Source organism: Fusarium odoratissimum (assembly GCF_000260195.1).
Source record: "Fusarium odoratissimum NRRL 54006 unplaced genomic scaffold supercont1.13, whole genome shotgun sequence".
Lineage (NCBI taxonomy): Eukaryota > Fungi > Ascomycota > Sordariomycetes > Hypocreales > Nectriaceae > Fusarium > Fusarium odoratissimum.
Genome location: NW_022158699.1, coordinates 741585 through 768271, shown reverse-complemented (window position 1 = coordinate 768271; position 26687 = coordinate 741585). Strand labels below are relative to the sequence as shown.

Here is a 26687-nt window from a genome sequence, read left to right as displayed (position 1 = left end):
CATGGCCAGCGGACTTACTCTAGGCGGAACATAGCCCGTCAAGCGGAATGGAGTAGAACACGAGCTTCTCTCTAGATAGGGCTTTATAACCACCAATGATATCTAATTACGCGCTTTAGCTCCGCCCTTCGAGTGATCGTAGCTTATCGCAGATGTTATTTCCCACGATGGCGGAACCGAGCATATCTCAACTAAGATAAGCGGGACAAGCAAAGACGATCTTTCCCCGAAACGCATCTTATCATCAGTCATTCTCAATCCTGCAGGACGCTTTCCCACATACAGAAAGTGCATCCTAGCCGTTGAATGGGTACAACTTCCCAACGCAGCAATTTTTGGAGAATCGTGGTGGGGAGGAATGGGTGAATCATCAACTCCGCACCAAGACGATCAGATCCAGCATTAATGATAAATAGTTAGCAACTTCGTCAATCATTATTTTCATCCGATTAACAACGGTTCTAAGATCACTGGCATTATAAACATGTCTTCTGCTCCCCACCCGCTTTGCCCACTGACGGGCAATGAGATTCAGGCTAGTGCACGCTTGATCGAGAGTGTTTGGCCACAGTCTGTCTCGCTATCTTTTAAGGTTATAACGCTCAGCGAGCCACCTAAGGAGAAGCTTGCACCGTATTTGGAAGCGTTCGATAACGGAACTTCCCCTTCGCCGCTTGAACGTTTGGCTTTTGTTGCATATTATATCCGTGGAACGGTGAGTTGGCCCCCACTTTGTCATCATGCATGATCTGACCGTCACAGGATATTTTCCATGAAGCTATAGTCAACTTGACCACTGGCAGGATCGAGAGCAATGTGAAGCTTGGACCGAATGTTCACGGGAACGTTGACTATGATGAGGCTCAGAGAGTTGAGAAGCTTGCACTTGAGGACCCGCAGGTCTTGGCTGAGCTCGAGAAGCTAAAGTTGCCGGAGGGGACCGTTGTCTGTGCGGATCCCTGGATCTACGGTAAGCCCATTAATACGTGGTGAGATGGAGTAAGAATTGACATGCATAGGGTCCGACGGAGTTGAGGATGATGTCCGTATGTACCAGATCTTCCTGTACATGCGAGACCCCGCAAACTCTGGCGAAGCTGATTCCAACCACTACGCATTCCCTTTGCCTGTATCGCCGGTCATTGAATGTGTTAACTACAAAGTCATTCGGATTGATGTACTTCCTACTGGCGCTGATAACACTATTAAGCCATTGGCACCTTATCAACCCAAGCCAGCGAATGAGTATATCCCCGAAGCACAAGAGCTCCGAAAGGATCTCAAGCCGCTGCACGTAAGCCAGCCGGAAGGGCCAAGCTTCAATGTGACCCCGGTTGGTGAGACTGGAAACGTTATCTCGTGGCAGAAGTGGACCTTCTTCGTCGGTACGTCCAAGATCTTGTCTTACTCAATGATCTCCAGCTGACATAAATAGGCTTCAATCAGCGCGAAGGCATGGTGTTGTACAACGTCAAGTATGACAACCGTCCCTTATTCTACAGACTATCCCTGTCAGACATGAGCGTGCCCTACGGTGATCCACGACACCCGTTCCACAAGAAGTCAGCATTTGACTTGGGTGATGCCGGTGCTGGTGCTACAGCAAACAACCTCAAGCTAGGCTGTGATTGCTTAGGCAGCATTCAGTACCTCAGTGGTGTGATCTGCGACGATCAAGGAAGGCCGTTGCCAATGGAGAACGTGATCTGTATTCATGAGCAAGATGCTGGTATTGGATGGAAGCACACCAACTACAGAACCGGAAGAGCTGCTGTTGTACGGGCACGGGAGCTTGTCTTGCAGTCCATCATCACGGTTTCGAACTATGAGTATATCCTCATGTTCCTGTTCAACCAAGCAGGAGAGGTCACATATGAAGTCCGCGCCACAGGTATCCTGTCTACACAGCCGATTGACCACGAGCTGGACAAGACAGGAGTGCCATTTGGCACCGTTGTACACCCTGGTGTCCTGGCTGGCGTTCATCAGCATATCTTCTCCTTACGAGTTGATCCCATGATTGACGGCCATACGAATCAGCTGGTATACAGCGAAGCCCATAGAATACCTCGTGATCCTCACCTGAACCCTCATGGTATTGGCTACGAAGTCGTGGAGAAGACCATTGACAAGACAGCTGGTTTGGATATCGATTATGACCTTAGTCGGGTCTACAAGATCACCAACCCCAACTCACTCAACCCTATCAACGGCAAGCCCGTGGGCTACAAGATTATGGCACCGCCTTTCCAGAAGCTCATGGGCGATGAAGACAGCTTCCTGCATAAGCGTGCTGAGTTTGCAGACCATAATATTTATGTCACCACACATCGCGACCGCGAACTGTACGCGGGAGGATGGTACACCAACCAGTCTCGTGGAGGCACAGGCGTGAGAACTTGGGCAGAAAGGAATGAATCACTGACACCGGAGTCTGATATTGTGCTTTGGGTGCAATTCGGTATCAACCACATCCCACGCATCGAAGACTTCCCTGTCATGCCGGTTGAGATTCTCAAGGTGCATCTCAAGCCCGTCAACTTCTTCACAAAGAACCCTGCGCTGGACGTGCCACCTAGCGAGCAGAGCGTGAACCAGAGCACTCTTGTTGAGAACAAGAAGGCAGAGGCTTCCGACAGTTGCGGATGCGATACATCGAATGTTCCTTCAAAGCTGTAGTCTGAGATACTAGTAAGAGATGCCTCACGTTGCAAAGAGTTATGACATCAATGAAGCAATATTAATTTTATTCGTTTACTGAGCCGATTATGGACAAGGCCCTATGCGTTCAACGTGAACTGTCGTTTCTTCTGATATTTGTATCCCATCCAATCCCTCGTTTACTGTCGGTGGAGGCGTTTGATGTCTCCACGGACTGGAAATTGTGATCTCTGTCCCATAACTCCACCCAGCATGTGAAGCCTCAATGTCGTATCCCGCTGGGATATCATCATTCATTACAAATTCGCACACAGAACTTGAGCCGTTCTGTACTGATGCTTTAGTGCCGCGACTGCCCTTGATGCCGTATTCTGGTGATAATGCTGAGTCGACGACTGCGCGCTTGCTTCTGTGAGAAGCAAGAAATGAGGATGGGACAATTTTTCGGAATACGGGTCGCAGCATTGGTAGCGAAACTAGAGGGCGTCAATTGAGATTCGCAATATTGGGTTGGTGTGATATACCCGAAACATTCGCGAGATTACATTCTGCTGCAGCCAAAGACCCGTGATAACCGATCTTGAGGGCGATTTCTTTTGAACTGCCATTGTACTGGAACGAATTATGGATGACAAGAATCGACAAAACACAAACACTGGTGACATGTTAGTCCAGGAAATGAGGTATCACCACGGGGAACACACAGAGCACCAAAGCCAAAGAGGGCAATAACAGCAAGCTTTTGACCAAGCGGAAGATGCATTTTGATGACTTCAATCAGAGGGAGAACAAGAATAACAACATCCAGAACAGCATGCGTAAGACCAGTGGAGAAGAAATAAATATTGCTCGTGACATGGCAGTGGGTAGCTCGTCGGGCGAGATCCCAGTAGGCTGACGTCGGCATACATGACAGTGTCAACAGGAGTATTCGGACGATGAACCATGCGACACAGAGAACGAGGACAGCTTGGATTGCGATGCGCGAACTAGAGTATTTGAAGAGTCGCCAATAAAATGTTAAGATGGCGAATTTGGCGAAGCCGATGCCTATGGTATACGTTAGGCTGCTCAGCCAAATGAGGAGGTATGATCGTTCGAGTCGTTCTTCTTCGGTAAGATGCGACGGGCCATCTTTTAGCGGGCGACCGAGTCCGAAGCCGAAAAGGACTGAGGACGAATTTAGTTATCGCAATTGATGCAGTTCGAGTGGGTATGTTCTTACAGACTAGGTTGTCAATCGAGTACGCGAGAGCTCCAATCTGCGCATCAATTGTCAGCGATCATTCAGTGGCAAAACGTCAAGCATAACGCACAAACGCAACAACCGCCAACCAATCATCAATCCCATAACCCGCCCGCGTCGTCCGTCTCGCCAGCAATCTCAGCACTAGCACCAGCGCAGCAAGCGGCAGGGTAATAAAGATAGAAGCATAGACATTCGGTCTATAATCCGCTTCCATCGTGCATGGCCAAACACTGTAGGCTCACTTGGAGCCCAGAAGAAGAAGAAGAAGAATAAGTTTGGAAGGAAAAGAGAAGGGAAGGGATGGGGAGGGGAGATAAGACGAAAGGACTTGTCTCACATTGAACCAGTCAGCTTGAGCGAATGATTCAAGTGAGGTCGCGCTAATGGGCTCGATGATGTTATCCTGGTTGCGCTAAGGGGGAACGGTTCGCGGGGGAAAGGAGATGCCGGTGCGGGGAGGGCTTTAACGTTTGTCCGTTGGTGTTTTTACTGGTGAAGAGGAAACGCTTTGACTTTGTTATGACTGTGGGTTTGTCTTAGCTGCTCAAGGTCGTTGTTAGTGTAAAGATTATTTGTCGGGTCAAGCGGGTTCAACGTTGCCAAGACCTTCGGCACTCGTGCTTAATTTCTAGAAGTTCTGAGCGTTAATGCTAGGCAGTTGTACTCATGCGTGGATTGTGCGCCCTAACAATGGCGCATTAAGGCGCGAATTCTCTATTAAGGATTGACCAGCTTCTGCATTGTTGAACTGGTCCAGTTCATCCGCGGTGAGGCTCATCGTCCTTCTGGGCAACAAAACATCCTCCGCTTACCAGATCAACGACATGTAAGATTATCTCGACAAAACAAGCATAGCGTCGCTTTTCAGCTGCAACAGTGCTAAATTGCGCAGAATGGCTTGCACTACGACGAGCAAATCACAGCCAAAAGACCTCCCGTATATCCAGGGTAGCTCATTACTGGTGAGGCGCCTAGGCAGCTGGAGTTGTTCAGCGCTGACGACACAAAAGAGCCAAACCAATTCAATGCGAAGTACTTCTTCAATTTATGAGAAATCATGGATTGACCCTTCTATTTAAACAAGGAGACCCAGCCAGAAACTTAAAATTGTCTAGCTTCCTCGACGAATAGCCTTTTACATTTTATGTCCCTGGGTTGATTCTCGGGGATGCTTTTAGAAATATCTCATAGGCGGTGGCAACTTGACAACCCTTACACAAGGACGAGCTTGTAATTTCTAACTCAGTACACTTTTTGTGCATAATATTCATATGTGTTCTTCCCCTTCATGCCCGATGCATGGGCTTCTGGTAACGCTTCGACCTCACACATACAATAACATAAGGATATTCATTATCATGTATCTTCGGCCATCTCTAGAATAAGAGTTCCCCTACTCGACGAGTGGAAAGCACCATAAGAGAATAACGATGCTGACTTGAGCAAATACCTCGAGTTGCAAGAATTGTAAACCGCTCCAAGGATAGCGATTGTGGCTTCCTCGGACAGTCAGCGGCAGGAAAAACTCGAGCAATATTCGTAAAGACAACCATAGGCATGAGCTTAGTAAACCTGGGAGGGGCAAGACTAATCTAAACATGGAACACGCAAGCGAAGCTGAGCTCTGGAGGCGATTGGTGGTAGAAACAAGAACAACCTGAGCTCTTCTGTTCAAGCTCGTATGGGCTTAGATTCATCACCTCGCTCCTCGTCTTGTTCTACTCTCCAGACAGAAAGTCTATGTACCATGATCACTGGACCCAAATTAATCTGTGGCATAGCTGAAATTGTTGACCGACTTTCTCTCTATTCCAGAGCCGAGGTTTTCCAAATCGTATTGGTCGGAATATCGGCCTCAGTATAGTAACCAGGAGGGTCTTTGGCGGATATAATCATCCAGGTTCCCCTCAAAACATGGAGTGTTACCAAAGTCCTATTAGCCGCCAGGTCCGACGATACCGCAGAGAATAGTTCAATAGTAAGACTACTGTCCTGGGGGTCCTGCTCAGCCTTCCGGAACGCGCGCTAGGAGGGCCTCAAAAATAACAGCTAGCCCGGGCTGCTTGCGTGATTTGCTACTACAATTGAAGTGCCGAATTCGATGAGCATATTATTCAATTCAGAAAGGCTTAGTCCATTCGATACTGGGGGATGGCGCAATCCAAATTGGAAAATGGCCATATGGTTTGAGACATCTCCGCCCAAAAGCGGTATAGGTAAGCTTCAACGCCGAGCTGAGAACCCCTGCTCGACTGCCAACCACATCAACTATTTGCTCTTTCAATTTCCAATTCGTAATTCAACAGTTGTGGCGGTCTCGGCCCGCACCGCTTAACCTCCCAATTAGTATGTATTGCGAGTCCAGACTTTATGTCACCGACATGATCATCGTCAACTATACTCGAATCATCGTGAGGTTCTTTGAGCCCATAGTGTATTCAGCTTGCCACCAGAAGTATGCAGCATGACATAGCGTCATGCAATCCTGTTCACAAGCGCTAAAGGCAATATCACCTCAGCCTCCAGCTTCATCAGGAAGCTTTTGTGTCGTCGGTGTGATTAGAAACACCGCAATATTTGCTCCCGACCTTGCAATGACACGATCGTTGGACCTTCACGGTTAGATTATACCCTTATGGCCCATGAAGCGGCCAGCTGAAAGTAAGACAGAAAGTCTTCAGCAGTGACAGAGCATGCAGACTAAACCATCTGAGGATTGCTTCACCGTCATCTAAGCGCTCGGCGATGAGCGATTCTATGATGGCAGTGCACTCAATCCTTTTGTGATACTTCCAGTGTGTCTTTAGGACCCGAACACTAGCTTCGAGCCATGTGACAAAATCTATAAAAGCTGCAAGATTCCCCGACCTGGAACACAAAACCATCCTCATCAAACTCACCAGATCTCCTCAAGAACCAACAACAACAACCAACACACTTCCAACAAACTCCAAGCTCATCACAATGGCTTCTACTCTCGCCTTCCCTCAGCAGCAGCAGCAGCAGCCCCAGGGCCTGCCCATCCAGTCCGTCAGCTCCTCCAATATTGACAACAGTCTCCTCAGTGCTCTGGCAACCTATGTCACCACCGGCAGTCACGCTCGCAGCACCACTGAGCAAGAGATCCAGGAGCTTGCCTCTGCTGTTGTTGCCAAGCCTGGTGGCCGAGCTCACCTCGAGTCCCTCATCCAATTCGACTCCTGCCCCGATCACCAGGTCTGGAAGAACCAGGCTTCTGCTAGCGGAACCATCAAAATCACCAAGACTAACCTCTCCATCGCTCTCGAAGTTGGCACTCTTGAGTTGAAGTTCTCTGCTTCTGGTGCTGGTTTCTATGTCCCCTGGAGTGGTTCCCTGAACGCGTAAGTGCGAGCTACACTTGTAGCGAAGTTAACTAACCGTAATCTTAGCGGTACCCTCTACTACAATGAGTTCAGCCAGCTCACTCCCGGAAATGCCACCTTCAAGCTTTGGGTCAAGGGTGTAAGTACTCAAAGGCGCAACCTCACAGCCGCGATACTGACATGTTACAGCTTGACTTCTATGTTAGCATCTACCGCAACCAGGTCTACATCGGCAACTTCTTCTATCCTAACATTGGCTTTGTCTTCCCTCCTGGCACCATCGATCTCAACGGTACTATTGCCTAAGCGCAACACTAGCCTTGTCAATGCGGCCGATGATCCTCAGGGATCAGAAGCTTGGAAGTGTTGATCATTTCTGCTCGATTCCTTTGTTATCTTGATTTTAGCTAGCTTGTTCGCTCCTTAGTTTGCAATAATCATTTCCGGGCCCAAACCAGCGACTCTCCTTCTGTGATTCTTCTTGCAACAGTTATTGTGGAGTTTCCTGAGTTGATTGACAAGCTGGATCCTATAATGGCTTGGTGACAGGAAATAAGTCAACAAGCATCTACACTAGGTACAACCTTCTATCTGCAATGCGTATCACCCAAGCCGAACCTTTCTCCACATCCTCAAGCACTCCTGTAGGTCCATAGACACTGTTCCCTCCAAAGCCGTAGATGTATCTCGAATCATAGCCACTAATAACGACGCATGTGCAAAGTCAACTTGATCATCTTGAACTGCCTGGTAGTCAGACTGTTTCATACCACCGACATCAGCCCAAGCCTTCCACTTGTCCAGCATCCGGCAAATATTGGCCGCGAACTCCCCGTCTAGAACCATGCGATGTAACATGAAGCCGGCGACATCCTTCACAGTAAGCGAGTCATCCCAATGACCTTTCCCTTGGAGCCATTGTAGGCAATGCTCAGCAACAAGCTTTGTGTCCCACTTGGGGCTGCGTAGGGCTTCCATCATGCGCTGGTCGCGTCTCAGCTGGCTTGTTCTGAGTCTCTCTCGCACTATGGCGTGTCATGTCAGCAATGGACCAGGAGCTGTATACGATCGGGCTGACTTACTCTCATCCATCCGCTCCTGATTCTCCTTTTGCATCCGAGCCTGGGCTGCGGCTTGACGCCGAGCAGGAGGCAATAGTGCTTCTGCGGCTATCGCAGCCCGTTGTTCTTGAGACTTTCGCGCAAACTTGTGAATGTCTGTTCCATGATCGTCATGCCTGGTTGCCCATGTTGGTGTCTCAGATTCGTCAACGATGCCTAGAACAACCAACACTCCGCAGGGCACAGTCTCCTTCCGTGCAAAGGACAGGATATCGTCTGGAGTTTTATAGTTCCATAGAATAGTTTGACTGGATGTTCCAAAGGCGGTGGCTGCGCTGGAAAACCAGACACCGTCGGATTTGGCAGGCTGAATTCGCAGATGGTCGATGTAGAGGCTTTCTAGGTTCAGAGTCGTCTGGGCGCCATAATGGTCCTGCTCGGTGAGGGCAGTGATAAGTCCTGACATGGAAATCTGACAAGTGATTGCACTCGACTGTGTGGAAGCTTGGTTAGTTCCTGGGCGTGAGTCAGCCTCCCGATCCTTCCCTGTTGTTAGTCCGTCCTCTGAGTTCCGAGCTGAGTGCTCTGGAACCTCCGACACGCTTCCAGGCTTGTTGGCATTGTCTTTCTGAGGTGGTGACGGCAATCGGACCCAGTATGGCGGCAAGTTGGAATAATCTCTTGTGATCCAAGAACTAGACCAGGCAACAGTCAAGGAGAGATTACCATCGGAATCATTCGACGGAGCGATTGTCAGCGCGTCTTGCCGACCTTCGGGAGACATCATCAAACAACATCCCACAGGTGTCCAAAGTCCAGACGATCTCAGTAACTTCCATCCGTGCGGATTCGGGACAGCGCCAAGATCGAGAAGGTAACAAACAAGCTCATCGAATGCTACCTCGACTTGAGGTTGTCGTACTTGATCAGCATACTCAACTCGTTGAGTCTTCATACCAATTGAGTGAGTCTTCCAATTGAAGGTGGTCCAGCTACCGCCAGGTATAGAGCTGGGATGACGCGACAGAGTCCAGTACTCCGAGCGATCCTGGAATCTGTCCAGCGGCATGACAGCATAGCGCGGAAGCTCTATCTCGATGACTCTATTGACGATATCACTTCGTGTAAGTGCTGTCAGACGGCTATGCCGCAGCATACGCTTTATCTTGGAAAGCGAGATGAGCGTGGAGAGCGTGTTGTACAGAATTGGGAGAACTGCCGGGGTAGTTAGTCGCTTGGCATGCGGTAGACGTGGGGAATAGCGATATACCTCCCAAGACTGCCAACGGCACACCGATATAGGTGATGATGTCGGTTGGCGACTTGCCATTGTCTGCCATGCTGAAGTCGCGATAATTTTCTCTGTGTCACGAAACATTTCAAAATTGCGAAAGGGGTTTTCGGAGAGCTCAGCTGAAATGAAAAATACTGACTAGGCTGATTTGGGTATGATCTGAAGCTAAGACAGCCACGTACCGATAATGGAATGGTGTCTTTTATTATGCCTTGCAGTAATGGATTTCTAAATATAAAGATAATCCTTCATAGAATCAAAGTGGTCTATCAGCCGTGACTATGAGTATTTGCGTATTAGGCGACGTTACCTGGATGCCGTATACTGGATATGTTGGGCACGGCCCTAGGGCGGTGAAGTCGCCCTTCTCACCACCGTCGTTGACCGTGACTGATAATATTTTTACACAAGAAAACCAAATGCAAAGAGAAAGGAAACCAAATTTTATGACACCAAACTTCCTTTATTCCTGAAGAGAGTTCACACTGAATGTGCAGAGAAATGGCTCACGAGATGATAAAAACAGAGCCTCCAGGGTAGCGCGACACGCGCCCTTGCAGCAAATCATGTGCTTGAAACTTTATTTGCTTATATTATCAACTCATTGTTCCCCGCCCCAACGCCCAAAACTTTGCAAACACCACGACTCTTCTCACAGCTGCCAGCATGTCAGAACGAATTGTAATAAGAAACTCCGTTTGTTCAGGCACTTGCTAATTGAATGGCAGGCTGTTGATCTAGATTACGACTCTGCTATCGGAATAGTAGGTCCATCCCAACCCCACCAAGGTCAAGGTTCTCACAAAAAAAGCCACTCGACGACTCGTTGAATTTATCACTTCGATCCAGCCTGCTCCATTTCGCGCAAGAAAACGGACGGACTTACCACAGGTTAAGTGAAGGGAGTGAGAATAATCCTCGGTTCAAATTGACTCTGGCTGATAGAGACAGAGTATGCCTACCCAAATGACGATGTGAGCTCATCATGAAACAAACTGAGTGCTTGCTCTGACTGCATTGGAGATCGAAAACGATAGACTCGGTAGGAAGAGACCTCGAGGTATGATAGATAACACTGACAACGAGTAGATCTGCAAGATGGCATGTATATCATTACGCTTGACGGGAAGAGGGCATTGAATCCAGGAGCCGATACTGCCAAACGAGTTTTAGATATGGGTACCGGAACAGGGATCTGGGCATTGGAATTTGGTGTGTTTTTTGATGAGGACTTTTTAATGGAACTTGACTAACTAGGTCCTAGCTGAGGAACACCCAGCTGCCGAAGTATGCCACTTACAACCCTCTATTGACTAGCCTAATCTCTGAGAATAGGTGATCGGCGTTGATCTGAGTCCTATCCAACCTCCTTTGTTGGTCCAAACTCACCCTGACCCTTAGTAGTAGCTTCCTGACGTTTGTTACAGCGTACCACCGAACTGCAGTTTCGAGATCGACGACCTTGAGAAAGAGTGGACATGGACGACACCATTTGACTTTATTTTCTCCCGCATGATGACAGGAAGCTTCTCCGACCCAGAAACGATAGCAAAAAAGGCATTGAAGTAAGCTTGCTGATAGAAGATATCAACCTACGGACATTCTAGTAACGCACGGTAGTGGTCTAAACCCCGGTGGCTGGTATGAGATCCAGGATATCCAACTCCCCGTCTTCTGCGACGATGGGACTCTCGACCCCAAAACCTCTCCACTGATGAAGTGGCAAGAATGCCTTATCGAAGGCTCTCGTAGACTTGGTCGGCCACTTGGCGAGTCTGACAAGTATAAAGCCCTCATCAAGAAAGTCGGCTTTCATAATGTCGTGGAAACTGTTTACAAATGGCCTACCAACAGCTGGCCCAAAGACCCAAAACTCAGGGAACTTGGGAAATGGAACCTCATCAACTTTGAATCAGGACTTGAGGGCGTAAGTCTAGCTTTGTTCACCAGGATGCTCGGTTGGTCAAAAGATGAAGTGCTGTCTCTTTGTGCGGATGTGAGGAATGAATTGAGGAATCCGAAGGTGCATGGGTACTGGAAGATGTAAGTTGCCCTCGTCAATATGTCGTTCCTATGCTGACAGCAGAAGCTATGTGGTCTATGGCCAGAAGCCGGAGAAGGAGGCAGCTTGGTAGAAGGAAAATTAGCCTTGAGCTTGTGCGGTGTCGACTATACGATAGCCAATGCCTTTTCTATTTGGCGTGTAGGATAGTGGGGCCTCTGCTTTTTATTCAGTTCAAAGGTCTAGGTCAATTGACTTGTCTTGTCACGCTGAAAAACATGTTACGTGGAAGACGAGCAAGGAGTCTGTTCCATGAGACCATCTCAATGTCGCCATTTCGCAGACTACGCTAGAACCCAGGATCATGGGCTGACCACAAAGGGTTTCGAAGCCATTCCGCCTAAGTTTAATTCCTGTCACGAGCAAAAACACAACATACGACTGATCAGACATAACTGGCTCGTTTCCAAGATGCTGTACCCGAACCAATCGGTACCACCAAAACTTACCCCAGGTTTACCTCGGGGCAACCGGAGCCGGAGTGGATAGCAGTCTAACCCAATCCTCGCCCCGACAAAAGGTCAGAACACCATCTCGCCCCTCCAACTAATCCCAACATGCACAGAATGAGGGGGAACCAGCCCTGCAAATCCGGGGACGACGTCGGACGGGCGCTACATGCCGTCTGGGGTCCAAAGTCCGGTCTAACATGAATATGCATGCAACTTGACTTATATAAAGACCCATTGAGCTTGGCCCTTTGATCGACAGTCTTCATTCTTGGCTCAAGTCTCCACTGATTCTTTGACAGAATGGACTACAAAGCTGATGAGAAGGTCGCTGTTGACCATGGTGATGAGATTCATGACGCTCATGTCGCGGTTCAGCTTGCGCATGATGTTGAGAATCAGAAGCTGTCGCCATGGACGCCTCGTATGTTCAGGTTGTACTTCATCCTGGCTTGCGCATACCTCTGCGGTTGCTTGGTGAGTGTTCCACGAGAGGACAATGAGCTGGTTGCTAACTTGGGAAGAACGGATATGACGGTAGTCTTCTCGGTGGTATCAACGGTATGAAGGCATACCAACGCTACTTCAACATGTATGTGAAACCACCAAGAAAAAGCACTTGAACTAACAATCACAGGTCTTCTGAGGGCTCTACGACCGGTATCATCTTTGCGATGTACAACATCGGTTCCATTGCCGCCGTGTTCTTCACCGCCCCCGTAAACGATTTCTTCGGCCGACGATGGGGCATGTTCACCGGCGCCATCATAGTCATCATCGGAACATGTGTCCAAGCTACATCCACCGGACGAGGTCAATTCCTCGGCGGTCGCTTCATCCTCGGCTTCGGTGTCAGCTTCTGCTGTGTCTCCGCCCCTTGCTACGTTAGCGAGATGGCGCATCCCAACTGGCGAGGCACCATTACTGGTCTGTACAACTGTACCTGGTACATCGGTAGCATCATCGCTAGTTGGGTCGTCTACGGCTGCAGTTACGTCGATGGTGACATTGCCTGGAGAATTCCCATTTGGTGCCAGATGATTACCTCTGGTATCGTTGCGCTTGGCGTTCTGTGGCTGCCTGAGTCTCCACGATGGCTCATCGCTCAGGACAGAGTTGAGGATGCTGTCCAAGTTCTTGCCACGTACCATGGTGAGGGTGATGAGAACCATCCGATGGTTGTGTTGCAGATCAAGGAGATGTCGAACCAAATTGCTGCGGATGCTACTGATAAGTCTTGGTGGGATTATCGTGGACTCTGGAACACCCATAGTGCGCGACGCCGACTTATTGGTGTCTTGGGAATGGCTGTCTTTGGACAAGTCAGTGGAAACAGTTTGAGGTACGTCACAAGTTCTTCTACAGCTCTAACATTTCTCTAACCATGCCTAGCTCTTATTATCTCCCCGTCATGCTGAAGCAAGCCGGCATCACCAACGAAAAGAAGGTCTTGGCTCTGAACGGCATCAACCCTGTGCTCTGCTTCTTCGGTGCCATTCTCGGAGCGCGTCTCACTGATGTTATCGGTCGCCGACCTCTTCTGATCTACTCAATCATCTTCTGCTCATGCTGTTTCGCTGTCATCACCGGCACTAGCAAGCTCTCCCTCGACCAACCCGACAACGCCTCCGCTGCCAACGCCACTGTTGCCATGATCTTCATCTTCGGTATCGTCTTCTCTTTCGGTTGGACCCCTCTACAGTCAGCATACATCGCTGAATGCTTGTCCACCGACATTCGAGCCAAGGGTACTGCCGTCGGTAACCTTGCTAGTTCAATCGCCTCAACCATTATCCAGTACAGCAGTGGTCCCGCTTTCCAGGACATCGGTTACTACTTCTATCTTGTGTTTGTCTTTTGGGATCTGTTTGAAGCTGTCTTCATCTACTTCTTCTTCCCCGAGACGAAGGATCGTACTCTTGAGGAATTGTCCGAGGTGTTTGAGGCACCCAACCCTGTGAAGAAGAGTCTTCAGAAGAGGGATGCTCAGACTGTTGTGAACACTCTGAATGTGACGGGAGATGCGAAGCTTGCGGGAGAGGTTTGATCTGGTCAACCCCAATTGCCTCGTCAAGTTTTAGGTAGCCATACTGAAGATAACTCCATCGCAATCGATATGATGCATAATGCACTATTACTCCACAAACTTTTTCTTCCCAACGTGATACTCTGACCATGATTAGCTCCAAAGCCGTGACCAACCAGAAAGATGTCCCGACTTTAGTGTTTCAGACCCTCAATTGGTTCGCGACAATTTCGTATCGCATGTCAATTGAGTTCCCATTAAACTTGTCTGCCGATCGCCAAACCTCGGCCTCACTTCCCGATCTGCATACCACGTCGCAGCGAGCAATGGCACCTCATGACCTTGATTTCGACCCCAGTATTTCCAAGGTCTCATGCCCATCAAGCTTTTGCACCAACCTCGCAGATCAAGGAAGTGACCAATCGGTCAAGGTCAGAAAAGCTGGGGTAACTAACCCATTCCCCGAATGAATTCCCGCACCAATCACAAGCTTCAATTGACCTCGGACCGAGTATCCCCGTGATCCATCAAATGATTCACAAACTCCTCCTTCATTATCTCCTCTTTTCCCCACGTTCATGTCGGCCCGTACCGGAGCGAATTGTTGCTCAGTTCCCAGCGCAATGGATCAAGCAAATGATGAATGGCCTGCGAGGAAGAGGTTGAGGACATCGCATGCAGTGAGTTTGCAATCATGTCTCATGTTGCATGTGCTGACCGACATTAGTGCGATGCTTGTCGTACCCGCAAGACAAGGTTGGGTGATCTACCAGAAACTTGACAGCTTGGCTGATAGCGATAGATGCGATGGAAACAATCCTTGCGCAACATGTGCGTCGATCGGCCATGATTGCACCTATGGGTCTGAAGCCAACTCGTAAGCCTCACTCTTCAATCTACTGCTCGGCTCCAGCATAGTAACACCGCTGTAGGAGGAGCAAGAACGATCTGATCCTAGAAAGTGTTCTGCGGGTCGAGAAAACCCTACATGAGTTAAGATCTGCCATCGTAAGCCATAAGCATATCTTCTAGATTAATTGTCCAGCCTTGACCATTGTAGCCGGCCGGTGTCCAACTTGCCAACTCACCTCAGACAAATCGCACCAACTCATTCTCGGGTTCCTCGCCAGATCTGAATCTTCGTCGGCAGAGTCATGCGATTCATACACCGACCAGTCAAGACCAACGTGAGAATGTCAACAACTTTGAGAATGCGGTCTTGGACTCTATGCATACTTCGACAACTGAGTCGATACTCCAATGGCCTCACTTTGATGTCTTTCCACTGCTTCGACATGATGGAGACTCGATCTTCTATCTTGAACAGGCACGACCGCCGCTAGCAGTTGCATCAAACCCCATGTATCCATACGTTGACGCGGAAGACATAACCTCGATGTTGGAGGCGTTCGAACGAAACATCAACTTCTGGTACCCTTCTATGTCACAAGAACAACTGGGCAATTTACGTGCGACACTTCAAACCGGAATGCCTTCAGAGGATACGGTTCACTCTTGCCTTTGTTTACTCACCTTGGCTTTAGGATGTGCAAGTCAAGCTGCCGAAGACCTTCGTTTTACAGCTGAGCCCGATGCAGCAGAGAAAGACAGAAGACTTCGGAAGCGAAAGCTGGGTGACATCTATTTCCAACTGGCTCTAAAGAAGCTCCACGTTGCCCATCTGCAAGTTGACTCTGGAAGCACCCAGTGCCTCTTCTTCACAGCGTAAGATGACACTGGTGTTCCGAATTTTACCCTTTCTAACGTGCCAGTCTTTACTTCGCCTCTTTGGTCCGGCCACTTCAGGCTTGGGAGTATCTCAGTGCTACAGCGACGAGATGCATGTTGCTTCTTTCCTATCCACCCAACACGCATGACGACGAGGCTGAAGAACGCATCAGAAGGATATTCTGGTCATGCTACATTCTAGAAAGGTAAACCATCATTTCGTACGTAATAATGCCAAAATGACAGCTAACTGATACCTGTCTAAGTGACTATATGGCTGAGCTCTCAGCATGTCCCCCGTCAGGGATCGCTCGCGTCGAGTCTTCTATCCCACTACCAAGCACATATCACACGCACCCATCCGAAATTGTAGAAGAGGAATCATCTCTCTACTTCTTGGCCTGTATCAGTATGCGACGCCTCCTCAACAGAGTCCATCAACTACTCTACGCAAAGGACACGGGCGCCGCATTCGATCACACTCGCTTTCCACGCATCGTTGCCGAACTACAGCGACAGCTCGATGACTGGCGTGAAGTCTTACCAGCCTCATTCTCTTTCAGCATAGATACGGAAGAGGCAGCAACAGCGGCTGGTGGATTCCTTCGACAACGATATCTGACCTGCAAGGGCGTGATTTACCGACCCTATCTGATGTGGATGCTAAGCAGTAGCTACGCTGAGACTAGGGTGCCTCCAATACCAGATGCTATGCAAAATTGCAAGCTATGCCTGGACGCTTGCTTGCTGCATGCGTTAGACCTAAGAGGATTCCCGCAAACAGTTCTGATTGACACGTGGATATGCTCACTTTCGTAAGTTGACAATCGTTTCCGACCTACATCACACTGACAAAGAGCAGAATGTCTGGAGCCATGCTGATCATCCTCGCTGCATCACACGTACCGGCTCTCAAAGAGTTCATCGGCTCACGAGCCACACTTGTAGGAAGCCATCTTGAGAAGTTGTTCCGAAACTGGCGTGAAGTCTCATTCGGAGGAGACTCGCCAAGTGTTGACCGAAGTATGTGGCTTATACAGCAAGCAGATAGTTATATAAGGGACTGCTATTGAAGGTGCTCATAGTATTGGCTGTTACATAAATAATAATCAGGATTATAAAAAGGGTTAAAGCTGGTTAGCGGCCCTGGCTATGTCTCCAGCCGACTGCCACCGCGAATCGGAGCATAGTTCACGAATCGACTCAAGTCGTGGGTTTCTACTCGACGAATAGGCAATTGCTCTCCGGGCAAGGTTCGCCGGATTTTGTAGCGTCCCGCGGGTGCTGCAACAGCCGGCTCCAAAGTTAATTTCGCTCCGCGGAAAACTGGCACGGAGCTAATATGGCAGCGTGGTCCTCACCACTAGAAGAGTCAAAGCGAAGTATAAGACACGCAGATTTGTTTAATCATTGGAAGTTTCACTCTACCACTATCATATAAGGGCCCTTCTTCCCCCTCTACTGCCTTACCACACCACGTCTGCCCTATCAACTGCAATGGCTATCAACGGGTACACAGAAATTGAGAGCTGTCTGGCTGCCAGGCTCTCCAAGCCCATATCTGCTGACAGTCAGACAGTCAACGGCCTGATCAGGGAATCTCCTTTTACCACTCGGATTCATGAAAAGCTACAGGCTGCGAAAGCAAAGGCATCTCGCGACTTAAGATCTGATGTCGTTACTGTTCCTGTTGAGGAAATGATGGAGGTCTGTAACCTTGCCCTCTTGATCGCCCCGCCCCCTCCCCCAGCTCTGCTAACGCGTTACTCTATCAGGCCATTCTTGCGGCCTCGGTCAACGATGACATTTACGATGCCGAGGGCGATCCGTCTGTCAAGGCCCTCGAGGCGAAGATGGTTGAGCTGACTGGCACGGAAGCGGCGCTGTGGCGGTTTCAGGCACGCAAGGAAACCAGATCTGCCTTCGCACCCACCTCACGCAACCTCCCCACAGTGTTCTCTGTGATTATAGAGCCCATATTCAGTGCTGGGAGTCTGGAGCCCTGCCGGTCATGTCTCAAGCCACAGTTACTACGGTCCACCCGAAGAATGGCATCCATCTTACACTCGAAGATGTGAAGGCTAACATGATCGCGGACGGAAACAGTGAGTAAACACCAAAGAGTGATTCCTCTTTACATGTTGCCCGACGCTGTGAAGTTTACTGACCTGGGTCCAGTCCACTTTCCTCCGACCCGAGTTGTCTCGCTAGAGAGCACCTTGAGCGGCACCGTTCTCCCTCTAGCAGAGGCACGAGCTATTGCAGATTACGTTCGTTCATTCCCAGTTTCCGAGGGTTCACGATCTGTTGCCATGCATCTCGACGCGGCCCGAGTAATCGATAGTGTGGTTGCTGAGGGCGTCAGCCTGAAGGACTATGCTGCATGCTTTGATAGCATGTCTATCTGCCTAGCTAAGGGTATCGGTGCCCCTATGGGGAGCGTTATTGTAGGAAGTAAGCGCTTCATCGAGAGATGTAAGTGATACCGCAAGATGCTTGGCGGTGGTACCCGACAGCCTGGCATGATGGCCGCTGCAGCTTTGTCTGCATTTGAATATACAGTGACCCAGTTTCCAGCCATACATGCATTGGCAAAGAGAGCTGGCAGTCAACTCGAGGACACAGGATACAGGCTAGCGCTGCCTGCGCAAAGCAACATGGTGGTACTAGATATGGCTGGCATGGATATTCCTGGTGCTGCTTTTGTTCAGTACTGCGCCGATGCGGCAGTCGTTGTCTTCCCCAACGGGCGTTTAGTGTTCCACCATCAAACCTCAGAGGAGGCCGTTGACGATCTGGTCAACGCATTGAAGAGGCTACTCCAGGCCAAGAAGGATGGTAAAGCTCTGAAAAGTGAGACAGTGCAGGGAGGCTGTTCGTGAAAGCCAACCGTCAAAGGAACGATAGAAGACATAGCAATAAATCCTTCCTGCGTACTTGTGATGTTCTCCTCCCACAATTGCACTCACGGCTGAATCTGGGTAGAAACTTGAAGTAAGAGAATGCGAAGTAAACTGAGCCTTAGTTTGAGAGACGACCAACTTCAATAATCGTCTTGAAGTTTAGAATCTTTTGTGGCATCAGCGCGTCTCTCAGCGGGAATCTGCGGCTAATAAACTGTACTCAGCTACGCCGACGTACTCATTGTAGCCAAGGTCAACAAAAGCCAAGCCACAGGGAATAAAAGGAAGGCTGTCTACGTAAAACAGGAACTTTTGGAGATGATGGACACATTTTACATAAAGACAGAGTATATTCAATTGTGAAACCTTGGAAATAGCTTCCGAGTGAACCAAGAGTACGACTCTCTGGCTTAAATAGCGTAAGAGCGCTTATGATCAAGATGAACATTCTTTGTTTGATCTTGCATTCCGGCCTTGGGCATAAGAGTGGCGAACCTTTCCTAGAGCAAAGTCCTATGCTAGCCAAATCCAGAAGCACTCGAGAGCGTTACGTGGCTTTGGATCCTCCCAGATCTCCTCTAGTGCATCGATGGCGTCTTTGCCACTTGTTATATCAGCTTCATTTGACGGGATCCATTTCGTCTTCTTGATCAACTTCCATGCAATAAAAAGGACGGCGAAGATGAGAGTGTTGACGTACGCTGCGAAGAAGTCTGGAAATAGTTTTTAGTGCTGTAGTTGGATAGAGTCTGAATAACACGCAAAAGAGTTGATTGGGCGAGAATAAAGCTTACCGCTGATGTTCCATCTTCCTGACATGAACACGCTGAAACCGTTGAAAATGATTAACATTGAGAAGTAGATGAGAGCGGCCCAAGCTGCCTAAGGTTGGAAATAGCTTTTCAGGTGGAGAGTGTCGCGATCAACTCCTTGCGCCTTTAAGGCAGCATGAAAACGTATGTATGCCAAGCATACACAGGACCAGGTGAACAGTGATGAAATAGTAACGAGGTTTTGAAACCACTGGAATGCTTGTGCCGCACCGCCATCCTTTTGGACTGAAAGATAGGTCAGAAGGCCCATGGCGCTGGTGACCAGGACAGCAATCCAGTGTACTCCTTGTTTGTTGCACTTGAGGAAGAAGGCTGGAGCTTGTTTATTCACAGCCAATGCGTACAAATAACGGGACCCACTGTAAATAAAGGCATTGGCAGATGATGAAGCCGACGAAAGGATAACAGCATTAATGATAGACGGAAGGACTGAGATGCCGACGTTCTGGACTCCGATCACCCAGGGTGAGGCTGCGGCATTAGAAGTACCGCTTGCCTGCGCTGATAATAGGCGAGGATCGTTGGAAGCAACTAAAATACCCACTGCAAGGGCACCAAGAACGTAAAAGAAGATAATGCGCCAGAAGATGCGACGGACAGCTTTAGGGATGTTCTTGCGAGGGTTCTCAGCTTCACCGGCAGCAACAGCAACCATTTCTACGCCACCAAATGAAAAGGCAGCGTTAATCAATGTGGTGAAAAAGCCCAAGAAGCGACCAAGATCACCCTCAGCAAGATATTCCTTCATCGGCCCCGGATTCTTCCAGTAGGTGAAGCCTAGCCGGCGACCCTGGGGGTTACCTCCAAGCATAACGATGAACGTCATGATTAGAAGGCCCACAATTGTGATGACCTTGATCGAGGCGAAACAGAACTCTGCCTCGCCATAAATAGAGACGGCGAAGATATTGAGTAGTACCACGACAACGAGGATGATAGTAATCCAAACAGCCACGTTGACGCCCTCAGCCCCTTTCCAGTATCCGATTATGAGGGAAGCAGCTGATAATTCTGCACAGAGGGTGATCGCTGCTGAGTACCATACATTCCAACCAACCGCGAATCCCAAGGCTCCATCAACGTACCTGGCACAGAACTGGGGAAGGGCTCCAGGCAAAGGGAGCCAAGTCGCCATTTCACCAAGGCTCATCATCATGACAAAGATGAAGATTCCGGTTATGGTGTAGCCAAGAAGGAGCGAGAGCGGGCCGGCCTTTGTCAACGCACTGCCAATACCAAGAAATAGCCCCGTGCCAATGGAGCCTCCGATGGCGATGAATTGAATGTGGCGAGACTTTAACCTATGCAATCGTCTCGTTAGCAGTGAAGCAAGATGTTATAGGCACGCGTGGGCGTGTTTGAACCAGACAAACATGCAGACCAGCCGTAAGTTTGGGAGATGCGGCATACCCTCTGTTCAGTTCACCATGCCGGTGCAATAACTCTCCTTGAGTAGGCGGGTGCTCCGTCTCAGAATGGCATCCCTCATTCTTTTCACCCTTCTCGATATTGATGTCTGTGGTCATATTGATGTCGAATTGCCTTACTAAAAGATCTCCATATGGGGAATCTGGGGAATCTGGGGAACCTGGAGAACCTGGAGAACCTGGGGAAATATAGCTTATTATTTCTTAGGCAGGCTTGATGGGACGCCCCGCCACCGTCTTGTACATTCACTTCACCGGTGTTTGCCGCGGAAATGGTAGTGCTCGTGTTCGCCGCGGAGTCCTAATAGACTGCACTACACCTAAGACACTTACTGAAGTAGCTTAACGGTATCCTGCCTAGCCTGAATTTAAGTATAGAGAGGCCCCATTTCGTGGACATTCACCAAGTGTATTGAGGCATGTGGCCTGCACAACAGGCAAGTAGTTACACAAGGGGTTTCTTTTGACATGAATTTGCATGCATTACAAAAGCCATTGTCATCTTGTACAAAGGAGGTGCGAGTGATGGCACAATTGGTTAGGTAAAAGCTCTACGTGGAGCTTTCGATGTAAATCTGACTCTGCTATATCACAGAAGCGAAGGGAAATATTCATCCGTCTACCTTCCGAACACACCGTGTATCAATAAAAGTCCCTATGCTTCAAACCAAACGGATCTTAAAAGGGGTGATTGGGTAAACGCTGGTGGCCTGGGTGCTTAACATGTCCACCCACGCTCTTGATCAGCTTAGTTAATGTCACCCTTGCCTCCCGAGTCACAATGCTTGAAGCTGACTTCCGGCCCACAGTAAGCCTTGTGGTCAAAGTTGCTCGCCGGTCCAATGAGGAGGTATCCGTGCCAAGTTCCACCATGGGTTAGTTCCAAACACTGGGTGCCGCAGATCTTGTGCCCATGGTTCTTGATGTGATGCTCGATTGCACCTGCAATGGTTTCCTGTTCAGCAGTCGTGTCACAGTGTCTACCAGTAGACTGCGGTTTCCTTTGTCAGCATCTCCTGCTATAATGTAGAACGAGAGGTTCACATACACGATAGCGGTAGAAAAGGTTGCTGTTCGGACCAGCATGTCCAGTAAAGGTGGAACAGGTCTTGACGTTTGATGCATGTTTAATGGCAGCGCCTGAGCGCCATGTTAGCTCAAAATCTACTTGGTTATCTCACACTTACTGATCTGGAGAATTCCGTCCTAAGAAGGGATGTTATAGGCCTGTCGATATGACCGAGGGGTTTCTTACCTTGATAGCACCTCCGATGATAACGCAATGAGAGGTAATAGTGATGATTCTCTCGCAAACCTTTAGAGATGTCAGAACTGTAAGCAATACACCATGAGATAAACTTACCGTAACGTGTCTGCGCTTCTCGAGGGCAGAGTCCTCAGACTCAAAGTCCTCAAGGTGGTACAGCGCCAGAGAATCCGGCATCTTAACTGCCTCATTAACAGCCTCGGTCTCGTTAACGGCCTCGGTCACCTCTGTGGTTGGCATAGAGTAAATAAACAAAGGCAAGGACATTAAGACGAAGAAGTTCATAAGGGCGGGTTTCATCTTTACTCAGGTAGGCAACGAGATTCGCTGCGAGAAGGACAGTGGGAAGGATGTATCCTGCTGATGCTTGAACGATTTGATCAAGGAAATGAGGGTCGAGTTGAGGTTCTGGAGTCATTACTATGATTGAACGTGAGGCCTTGGAAGGTTATCGGTCTTTTATAGGTCTTTGATGGGAATTTCGAAGGATTTGGTGATATGACGAGAGCAGATGTTGAATGTCAGAAGATTCGATGGGTGAGGGTATCTTCGGCGTGGAAGTGAGCATGCCGCTTATCCGACCCATGTGAAATGCTGTTGGTTCTACAAGAGGCACAGGAACTTACGAGAATTCTGCAGGCGCAGAACCAACACACTTGAACTAAAACCAACAGCGGCTCTATATATGAGGAAGATGCATGCAACTCGGAAGAACGGCATCCCCCGCAACAATAAGCGCCACGGTCTCACACACAATATGCTGGCGGATCCGACCTTTCCACGCGGACTTTAGTGACAGATAGCTGAATCCTCTGGGATGAATTACTGGTTTTTAGCTAACTCTTTGTAATACCAGCATAGAGCCCTACAGATATTAGAGCTCTTGTGGATTCCTCTTTCTTTGTATAGCCTTCGAAACATCCATTGTCAAGACTGTTAATTGAGCTATTTGTAGAACTCTGCGAAATGGATTCTCGGACCTTTCTATTTACCGAAAAGCATCAGTCGAAGGATTTTATCCTTGTACTTCTCATATAATCATCTTCATCAAGAGTCATGATATGTTGGCTGCAAGCACAATCCTTCGTCTTCTGCGTCTTTCAGTTGGTCATTGAACGACGTTTGATCTTCGATTTGTGCCGAATTGCCGCCTGAATAATGATATCGATGATCAGATCTGTCGACAATCCAGAAGAAGTTGCAGTCCATATCGCCTCCTGTTACTACTTTGATGGAACGACCCGTCTGGTCCTAAGGAATCCCCGAGGGCTCCTTGTTCTTGCAGAAACTGGTGCTTGTGAAAGAAGGATGTGGTCAGCACTGTGCAGGATGGATCAGACTTCCTGCCGTGTTGGTTGCATTATCAAGACAAAGATTCAGCCGTCCAAGGACATTCCAATCGTCTGCGAGTTACGTTCTAAACTCCAAGACAGTTTCCCTGGCACCGAATTCGATCATATCCAAGTCAATGAAGAGCTTCCACAAACCCATCAAACTCGCAGTAGTTACATCTACCGTCAATTCGGACTACGAGAGAAGAGAGGCCATAAGTGGATTAGAATAAGCTTTTTCCCTCGGCGTCTAGCTAGTGATGTCTAAATACAACCCTAAACTAAATAAGCTCATTCTGCCGAGGTAGTTCTCCTGGACTTTGTAAGCTACGATGCCATTGGTGCTAAATTCATACAATCCTCTGAGGATGCAACGACTTGATGTTTCTGCGACGCAAGTGCGCTGTGACAAGATTCAAGTACTAGCTAAGTACAATAACCACCACGTCCGGTATGCATGTCATTTACGGCAGTTATCATTTTCTTTGTTATAATTGATTATGAAATTGCAACTACTTGACTTCTTGCTGCCTATAAGGTTAAATTGGCTTCCCGTAATTGCTCCCCTGGCCTTTTACTCTTTTCACGGTTGATGGCCCATCGAAATATGTTATAGTTTACCTGCAGAATCACTGCTCGACTCGTCATCTTCAACTAAACTCATTTCTCTATAGCTCACGGTCAGCTTGCTGTTCTTTCTCCTTCTCCGCTTCCTCTAAACTTTCCAAATCCCACATCATGGATACCGGAGTAACAATAAGCTTTGGCCCGCACTCTATTTCGTAGTCAAAGCCCTTGGTCGGTCCAATGAGGAGGTGACCATTCCAAACGCCAATGTCAGTCAGGTCCAGGCATTCGGTGGTACGAAGTGCTACTCCTTCCTTCTTAATACGGCTTTCGATTGCCCGCTCAATCTCGATCTGTTCGATGACGGTATCGCAGTGGCCATCATCAGTCTGCTCTACTTTAGCTATCTGACGTGAGGTTAGATGAGAGATGTACCAACCTCATACTGATAGTAGAGGTCGTTATTTGGACCGGCGTGTCCACTAAAGCGTCCGCATTCTGTTAAACCGACGGCATGCTTGATTTCGAAATCTAAATATTCAGTTCATATCCGTATTTAAGTCATGGATCGTTTGCTTGAACTCACTCCAGCGAAGCCATATTATCTTTGATGGATACATTAGAACTCTTCTCACATTCAAGAGACTGCTTTACCTTTAATCCCTCCTTAAACTCATGTGATGGTGCAATCGCATCCCATGCACGTTCATATATCTAGAAATCAGCCATGGCTCAGTAAATAAATAGGAACTTGGTATTACTCACAGATCTGCGTTTCTCGGGCCGTTGTTCTTCCGCGTTGTTTTTCGTCTCTCCGTGTTGAAGCTGTTCCAGTGCATGAAGCAGCTCAAGATACATCTCCTGGTTCACCGCACTTGGTCGGGGACCATCAGCCGAACCTGTCGCCTCTAAGATAGGCTCCAAGCAAATAGAGGTTGGCAAAGACGTTAAGGCCAGTAAGATCATAAGCTTTGGATGCATCTTTGTTGATGTAGGTAATCAGATTCGTGACTATGAGAAGGAGAGGCACGATATACCCGGCTGCTGCCCGGTTGAATCTGTCGATCGTGCCGGAGTCAAAGGAAATATTTGGTGACATCACAATACGCCAGGTGGTATTCTAAGGATTTGTGGCTGGATTAGCGGTATTTGTTGATGAAAGCTGAAGAAATGGGCGAAAGCTACTGGTGATATGACATGTGCAGACGAGGCTATGCCAGGCGATACGTGCCGGATATCCGGTAGTGGAGACGCTTCTGGCTGAAAACGCGTTGTCACTTACGAGTTTTATGAACATTCAGAACCAACATGCTCGAAAAGAAACAGTCGATTGGTCGACAGTGCAGTATCTCTCCATCTCGGAAGTTCGGCAACTCTAATGTGAAACGCGGCCACATAATCACATATCGACCTTATCTTATCGCAAGCGATCACTGTTTTACTCGTTGATATAATATTAGGAAGGTCACGTTTTGAGTAAATACCTATATATTTGAGATACAGACTCATTTACAAAGGCAAATATCGGTTGAACTCGCTTGCAATCATTCCTTCGCATTCTGTATTTCTCGGCCAATTACGGAGTAGCTGCTTAGTTGTTGCTGATCTCCAGCACCTAATTCTTAAGAAATCACGTTTGGTATTTGACAACTATAGAGAGTTTCCTTATATTCTATTGTGCCTAATACAGATACTTTGTCAAGGAAATCTCCTTAGATTCTACTATACATTTGACAACGCAAAGCTATTGATATTAGAAGTAGGTGACGTGCTCAGGGAATCTTCAACAATACACTTCGACGGAGGACTGACTTGACATCCGAGACCAATGTCAAGGAGAGTTCAGCCCTAATAGTGGACCGCATTTCTAGATTGTGACTTAGGGGGGCTAGAAGCTTATCTGGCTTCCTAATAATAGATTTTGATATGCAAACACCGTCTCTGGTTTGCCAGTCTAGAGGCCCCTGGACCATGCTGAGAGAAAAGAAGAGGCTCACTGGCGGGACCAATGGAATAACATGGTTATGGGAGGTACTGCACTTCATTTTCTGTAAGTCTGTAGCGTCATGTACATAATTTGCCAGCATGTTTTAGTACTTTAATGCGGATGGTTAGTCCTTTGTATCAGCCTTTTACCAACACACTACGAGACCTGAACAGTCTTTATTACCCTTGTCTGCTACTCAAATGCGCCTCACTTTCACACTTCTCAATTATCAGTACCTAATACCAAGACCATTCCATCCCATGGCTGGCCCCATGAGGTCGTAATCAGCTGGCAGGTTACAATCTCCTCAGAGCTGTTCCGCTGTCGGGTAGCCCAGCCAAGCCCTTCCAGTCTCGCCCCGCTCCGGCTCCGACATCCCCGGGCTGTTACCCCCTAATCCCAATACGCTCTGGTGCATTCAGGCTGTTCCACCAAACAAGGCATGATCAACACCAATGGAGCCATGTACCCGCACCTATCATGGATTCTAGTGGAGTC

The 26687-nt window shown here is 48.5% G+C and overlaps 12 protein-coding genes across 13 annotated transcripts; 6 read left to right on the top strand and 6 right to left on the bottom strand.

Annotated features, from left to right (window-relative positions):
• The first annotated feature begins 439 nt into the window (after window positions 1-439).
• Window positions 440-3208, top strand: FOIG_08690 (primary-amine oxidase). Its single transcript, XM_031208750.1, has 4 exons — window positions 440-715; window positions 763-970; window positions 1020-1385; window positions 1436-3208. The coding sequence occupies exons 1-4, from the start codon at window positions 485-487 to the stop codon at window positions 2677-2679; spliced, it is 2049 nt and encodes a 682-aa protein (XP_031061756.1). The 5' UTR covers window positions 440-484; the 3' UTR covers window positions 2680-3208.
• On the bottom strand, window positions 1466-4314 carry FOIG_08689 (uncharacterized protein). Of its 2 annotated transcripts, XM_031208748.1 has the most exons (5): window positions 3978-4314; window positions 3887-3923; window positions 3366-3831; window positions 3186-3316; window positions 1466-3137 (listed from the first exon to the last, which is right to left on the bottom strand). In XM_031208748.1, the coding sequence occupies exons 1-5, from the start codon at window positions 4122-4124 to the stop codon at window positions 2767-2769; spliced, it is 1152 nt and encodes a 383-aa protein (XP_031061754.1). In that variant the 5' UTR covers window positions 4125-4314; the 3' UTR covers window positions 1466-2766. The 2 variants fall into 2 exon arrangements, with proteins under 2 accessions (XP_031061754.1, XP_031061755.1); XM_031208749.1 differs by having other exon boundaries at window positions 1466-3316.
• Window positions 4315-6874: 2560 nt separating this feature from the next.
• On the top strand, window positions 6875-7861 carry FOIG_08688 (uncharacterized protein; the record flags this gene model as incomplete). Its single annotated transcript, XM_031208747.1, has 3 exons — window positions 6875-7272; window positions 7321-7393; window positions 7444-7861. The coding sequence occupies 3 exons, from the start codon at window positions 6875-6877 to the stop codon at window positions 7558-7560; spliced, it is 588 nt and encodes a 195-aa protein (XP_031061753.1). The 3' UTR covers window positions 7561-7861.
• FOIG_08687 (uncharacterized protein) lies at window positions 7677-9682 on the bottom strand. Its single transcript, XM_031208746.1, has 3 exons — window positions 9586-9682; window positions 8337-9530; window positions 7677-8279 (listed from the first exon to the last, which is right to left on the bottom strand). The coding sequence occupies exons 1-3, from the start codon at window positions 9653-9655 to the stop codon at window positions 7858-7860; spliced, it is 1686 nt and encodes a 561-aa protein (XP_031061752.1). The 5' UTR covers window positions 9656-9682; the 3' UTR covers window positions 7677-7857.
• Window positions 9683-10250: 568 nt separating this feature from the next.
• FOIG_08686 (uncharacterized protein) lies at window positions 10251-12060 on the top strand. The gene is made up of 10 exons (XM_031208745.1): window positions 10251-10290; window positions 10338-10373; window positions 10421-10514; window positions 10561-10651; window positions 10699-10821; window positions 10874-10896; window positions 10945-10982; window positions 11037-11174; window positions 11230-11652; window positions 11699-12060. Exons 5-10 carry the CDS (start codon window positions 10713-10715, stop codon window positions 11742-11744), a joined length of 777 nt encoding a protein of 258 aa, XP_031061751.1. The 5' UTR covers window positions 10251-10290; window positions 10338-10373; window positions 10421-10514; window positions 10561-10651; window positions 10699-10712; the 3' UTR covers window positions 11745-12060.
• Window positions 12061-12323: 263 nt separating this feature from the next.
• FOIG_08685 (uncharacterized protein) lies at window positions 12324-14316 on the top strand. The gene is made up of 4 exons (XM_031208744.1): window positions 12324-12597; window positions 12645-12712; window positions 12758-13462; window positions 13513-14316. Exons 1-4 carry the CDS (start codon window positions 12424-12426, stop codon window positions 14165-14167), a joined length of 1602 nt encoding a protein of 533 aa, XP_031061750.1. The 5' UTR covers window positions 12324-12423; the 3' UTR covers window positions 14168-14316.
• A 397-nt stretch (window positions 14317-14713) lies between these two features.
• FOIG_08684 (uncharacterized protein) lies at window positions 14714-17171 on the top strand. The gene is made up of 8 exons (XM_031208743.1): window positions 14714-14826; window positions 14874-14902; window positions 14949-15023; window positions 15079-15154; window positions 15207-15871; window positions 15919-16080; window positions 16141-16689; window positions 16737-17171. Exons 1-8 carry the CDS (start codon window positions 14725-14727, stop codon window positions 16945-16947), a joined length of 1869 nt encoding a protein of 622 aa, XP_031061749.1. The 5' UTR covers window positions 14714-14724; the 3' UTR covers window positions 16948-17171.
• Window positions 17172-17371: 200 nt separating this feature from the next.
• On the top strand, window positions 17372-18807 carry FOIG_08683 (threonine aldolase; the record flags this gene model as incomplete). Its single annotated transcript, XM_031208742.1, has 5 exons — window positions 17372-17581; window positions 17650-17835; window positions 17859-17979; window positions 18053-18321; window positions 18367-18807. The coding sequence occupies 5 exons, from the start codon at window positions 17372-17374 to the stop codon at window positions 18754-18756; spliced, it is 1176 nt and encodes a 391-aa protein (XP_031061748.1). The 3' UTR covers window positions 18757-18807.
• Window positions 18808-19290: 483 nt separating this feature from the next.
• On the bottom strand, window positions 19291-21136 carry FOIG_08682 (AAT family amino acid transporter; the record flags this gene model as incomplete). The annotated part of the gene is made up of 4 exons (XM_031208741.1): window positions 19291-19490; window positions 19572-19659; window positions 19753-20911; window positions 21021-21136. 4 exons carry the CDS (start codon window positions 21134-21136, stop codon window positions 19291-19293), a joined length of 1563 nt encoding a protein of 520 aa, XP_031061747.1.
• A 354-nt stretch (window positions 21137-21490) lies between these two features.
• Window positions 21491-22816, bottom strand: FOIG_08681 (uncharacterized protein). Its single transcript, XM_031208740.1, has 5 exons — window positions 22401-22816; window positions 22293-22352; window positions 22225-22243; window positions 22086-22177; window positions 21491-22028 (listed from the first exon to the last, which is right to left on the bottom strand). Exons 1-5 carry the CDS (start codon window positions 22602-22604, stop codon window positions 21786-21788), a joined length of 618 nt encoding a protein of 205 aa, XP_031061746.1. The 5' UTR covers window positions 22605-22816; the 3' UTR covers window positions 21491-21785.
• A 1487-nt stretch (window positions 22817-24303) lies between these two features.
• FOIG_08680 (uncharacterized protein) lies at window positions 24304-24646 on the bottom strand (the record flags this gene model as incomplete). The annotated part of the gene is made up of 2 exons (XM_031208739.1): window positions 24304-24609; window positions 24638-24646. The coding sequence occupies 2 exons, from the start codon at window positions 24644-24646 to the stop codon at window positions 24304-24306; spliced, it is 315 nt and encodes a 104-aa protein (XP_031061745.1).
• A 95-nt stretch (window positions 24647-24741) lies between these two features.
• On the bottom strand, window positions 24742-25183 carry FOIG_08679 (uncharacterized protein; the record flags this gene model as incomplete). Its single annotated transcript, XM_031208738.1, has 3 exons — window positions 24742-24807; window positions 24857-24916; window positions 24968-25183. The coding sequence occupies 3 exons, from the start codon at window positions 25181-25183 to the stop codon at window positions 24742-24744; spliced, it is 342 nt and encodes a 113-aa protein (XP_031061744.1).
• Between the last annotated feature and the right edge of the window lie 1504 nt (window positions 25184-26687).

Excerpts from the sequence above, each read along its gene's own strand:
- FOIG_08690 (XM_031208750.1), top strand. The coding sequence starts at position 485 with ATGTCTTCTGCTCCCCACCCGCTTTGCCCACTGACGGGCAATGAGATT. Across the intron at positions 716-762 it reads CATATTATATCCGTGGAACG|GATATTTTCCATGAAGCTAT; the intron begins GTGAGTTGGCCC and ends TGACCGTCACAG. Across the intron at positions 1,386-1,435 it reads GAAGTGGACCTTCTTCGTCG|GCTTCAATCAGCGCGAAGGC; the intron begins GTACGTCCAAGA and ends TGACATAAATAG.
- FOIG_08689 (XM_031208748.1), bottom strand. The coding sequence starts at position 4,124 with ATGGAAGCGGATTATAGACCGAATGTCTATGCTTCTATCTTTATTACC. Across the intron at positions 3,317-3,365 it reads CTCTTTGGCTTTGGTGCTCT|TGTTTGTGTTTTGTCGATTC; the intron begins GTGTGTTCCCCG and ends ACATGTCACCAG. Across the intron at positions 3,138-3,185 it reads TAATCTCGCGAATGTTTCGG|TTTCGCTACCAATGCTGCGA; the intron begins GTATATCACACC and ends GACGCCCTCTAG.
- FOIG_08687 (XM_031208746.1), bottom strand. The coding sequence starts at position 9,655 with ATGGCAGACAATGGCAAGTCGCCAACCGACATCATCACCTATATCGGT. Across the intron at positions 9,531-9,585 it reads GCCGTTGGCAGTCTTGGGAG|TTCTCCCAATTCTGTACAAC; the intron begins GTATATCGCTAT and ends CTACCCCGGCAG. Across the intron at positions 8,280-8,336 it reads TCAGGAGCGGATGGATGAGA|TGCGAGAGAGACTCAGAACA; the intron begins GTAAGTCAGCCC and ends GACACGCCATAG.
- FOIG_08686 (XM_031208745.1), top strand. The coding sequence starts at position 10,713 with ATGTATATCATTACGCTTGACGGGAAGAGGGCATTGAATCCAGGAGCC. Across the intron at positions 10,822-10,873 it reads GATCTGGGCATTGGAATTTG|CTGAGGAACACCCAGCTGCC; the intron begins GTGTGTTTTTTG and ends ACTAGGTCCTAG. Across the intron at positions 11,653-11,698 it reads GTGCATGGGTACTGGAAGAT|CTATGTGGTCTATGGCCAGA; the intron begins GTAAGTTGCCCT and ends TGACAGCAGAAG.
- FOIG_08685 (XM_031208744.1), top strand. The coding sequence starts at position 12,424 with ATGGACTACAAAGCTGATGAGAAGGTCGCTGTTGACCATGGTGATGAG. Across the intron at positions 12,598-12,644 it reads CATACCTCTGCGGTTGCTTG|AACGGATATGACGGTAGTCT; the intron begins GTGAGTGTTCCA and ends TAACTTGGGAAG. Across the intron at positions 12,713-12,757 it reads TACCAACGCTACTTCAACAT|GTCTTCTGAGGGCTCTACGA; the intron begins GTATGTGAAACC and ends TAACAATCACAG.
- FOIG_08684 (XM_031208743.1), top strand. The coding sequence starts at position 14,725 with ATGTCGGCCCGTACCGGAGCGAATTGTTGCTCAGTTCCCAGCGCAATG. Across the intron at positions 15,155-15,206 it reads ATGAGTTAAGATCTGCCATC|CCGGCCGGTGTCCAACTTGC; the intron begins GTAAGCCATAAG and ends TGACCATTGTAG. Across the intron at positions 15,872-15,918 it reads CAGTGCCTCTTCTTCACAGC|TCTTTACTTCGCCTCTTTGG; the intron begins GTAAGATGACAC and ends CTAACGTGCCAG.
- FOIG_08681 (XM_031208740.1), bottom strand. The coding sequence starts at position 22,604 with ATGAAACCCGCCCTTATGAACTTCTTCGTCTTAATGTCCTTGCCTTTG. Across the intron at positions 22,353-22,400 it reads AGAAGCGCAGACACGTTACG|GTTTGCGAGAGAATCATCAC; the intron begins GTAAGTTTATCT and ends ACATCTCTAAAG. Across the intron at positions 22,029-22,085 it reads ACCTTTTCTACCGCTATCGT|TCTACTGGTAGACACTGTGA; the intron begins GTATGTGAACCT and ends AGGAAACCGCAG.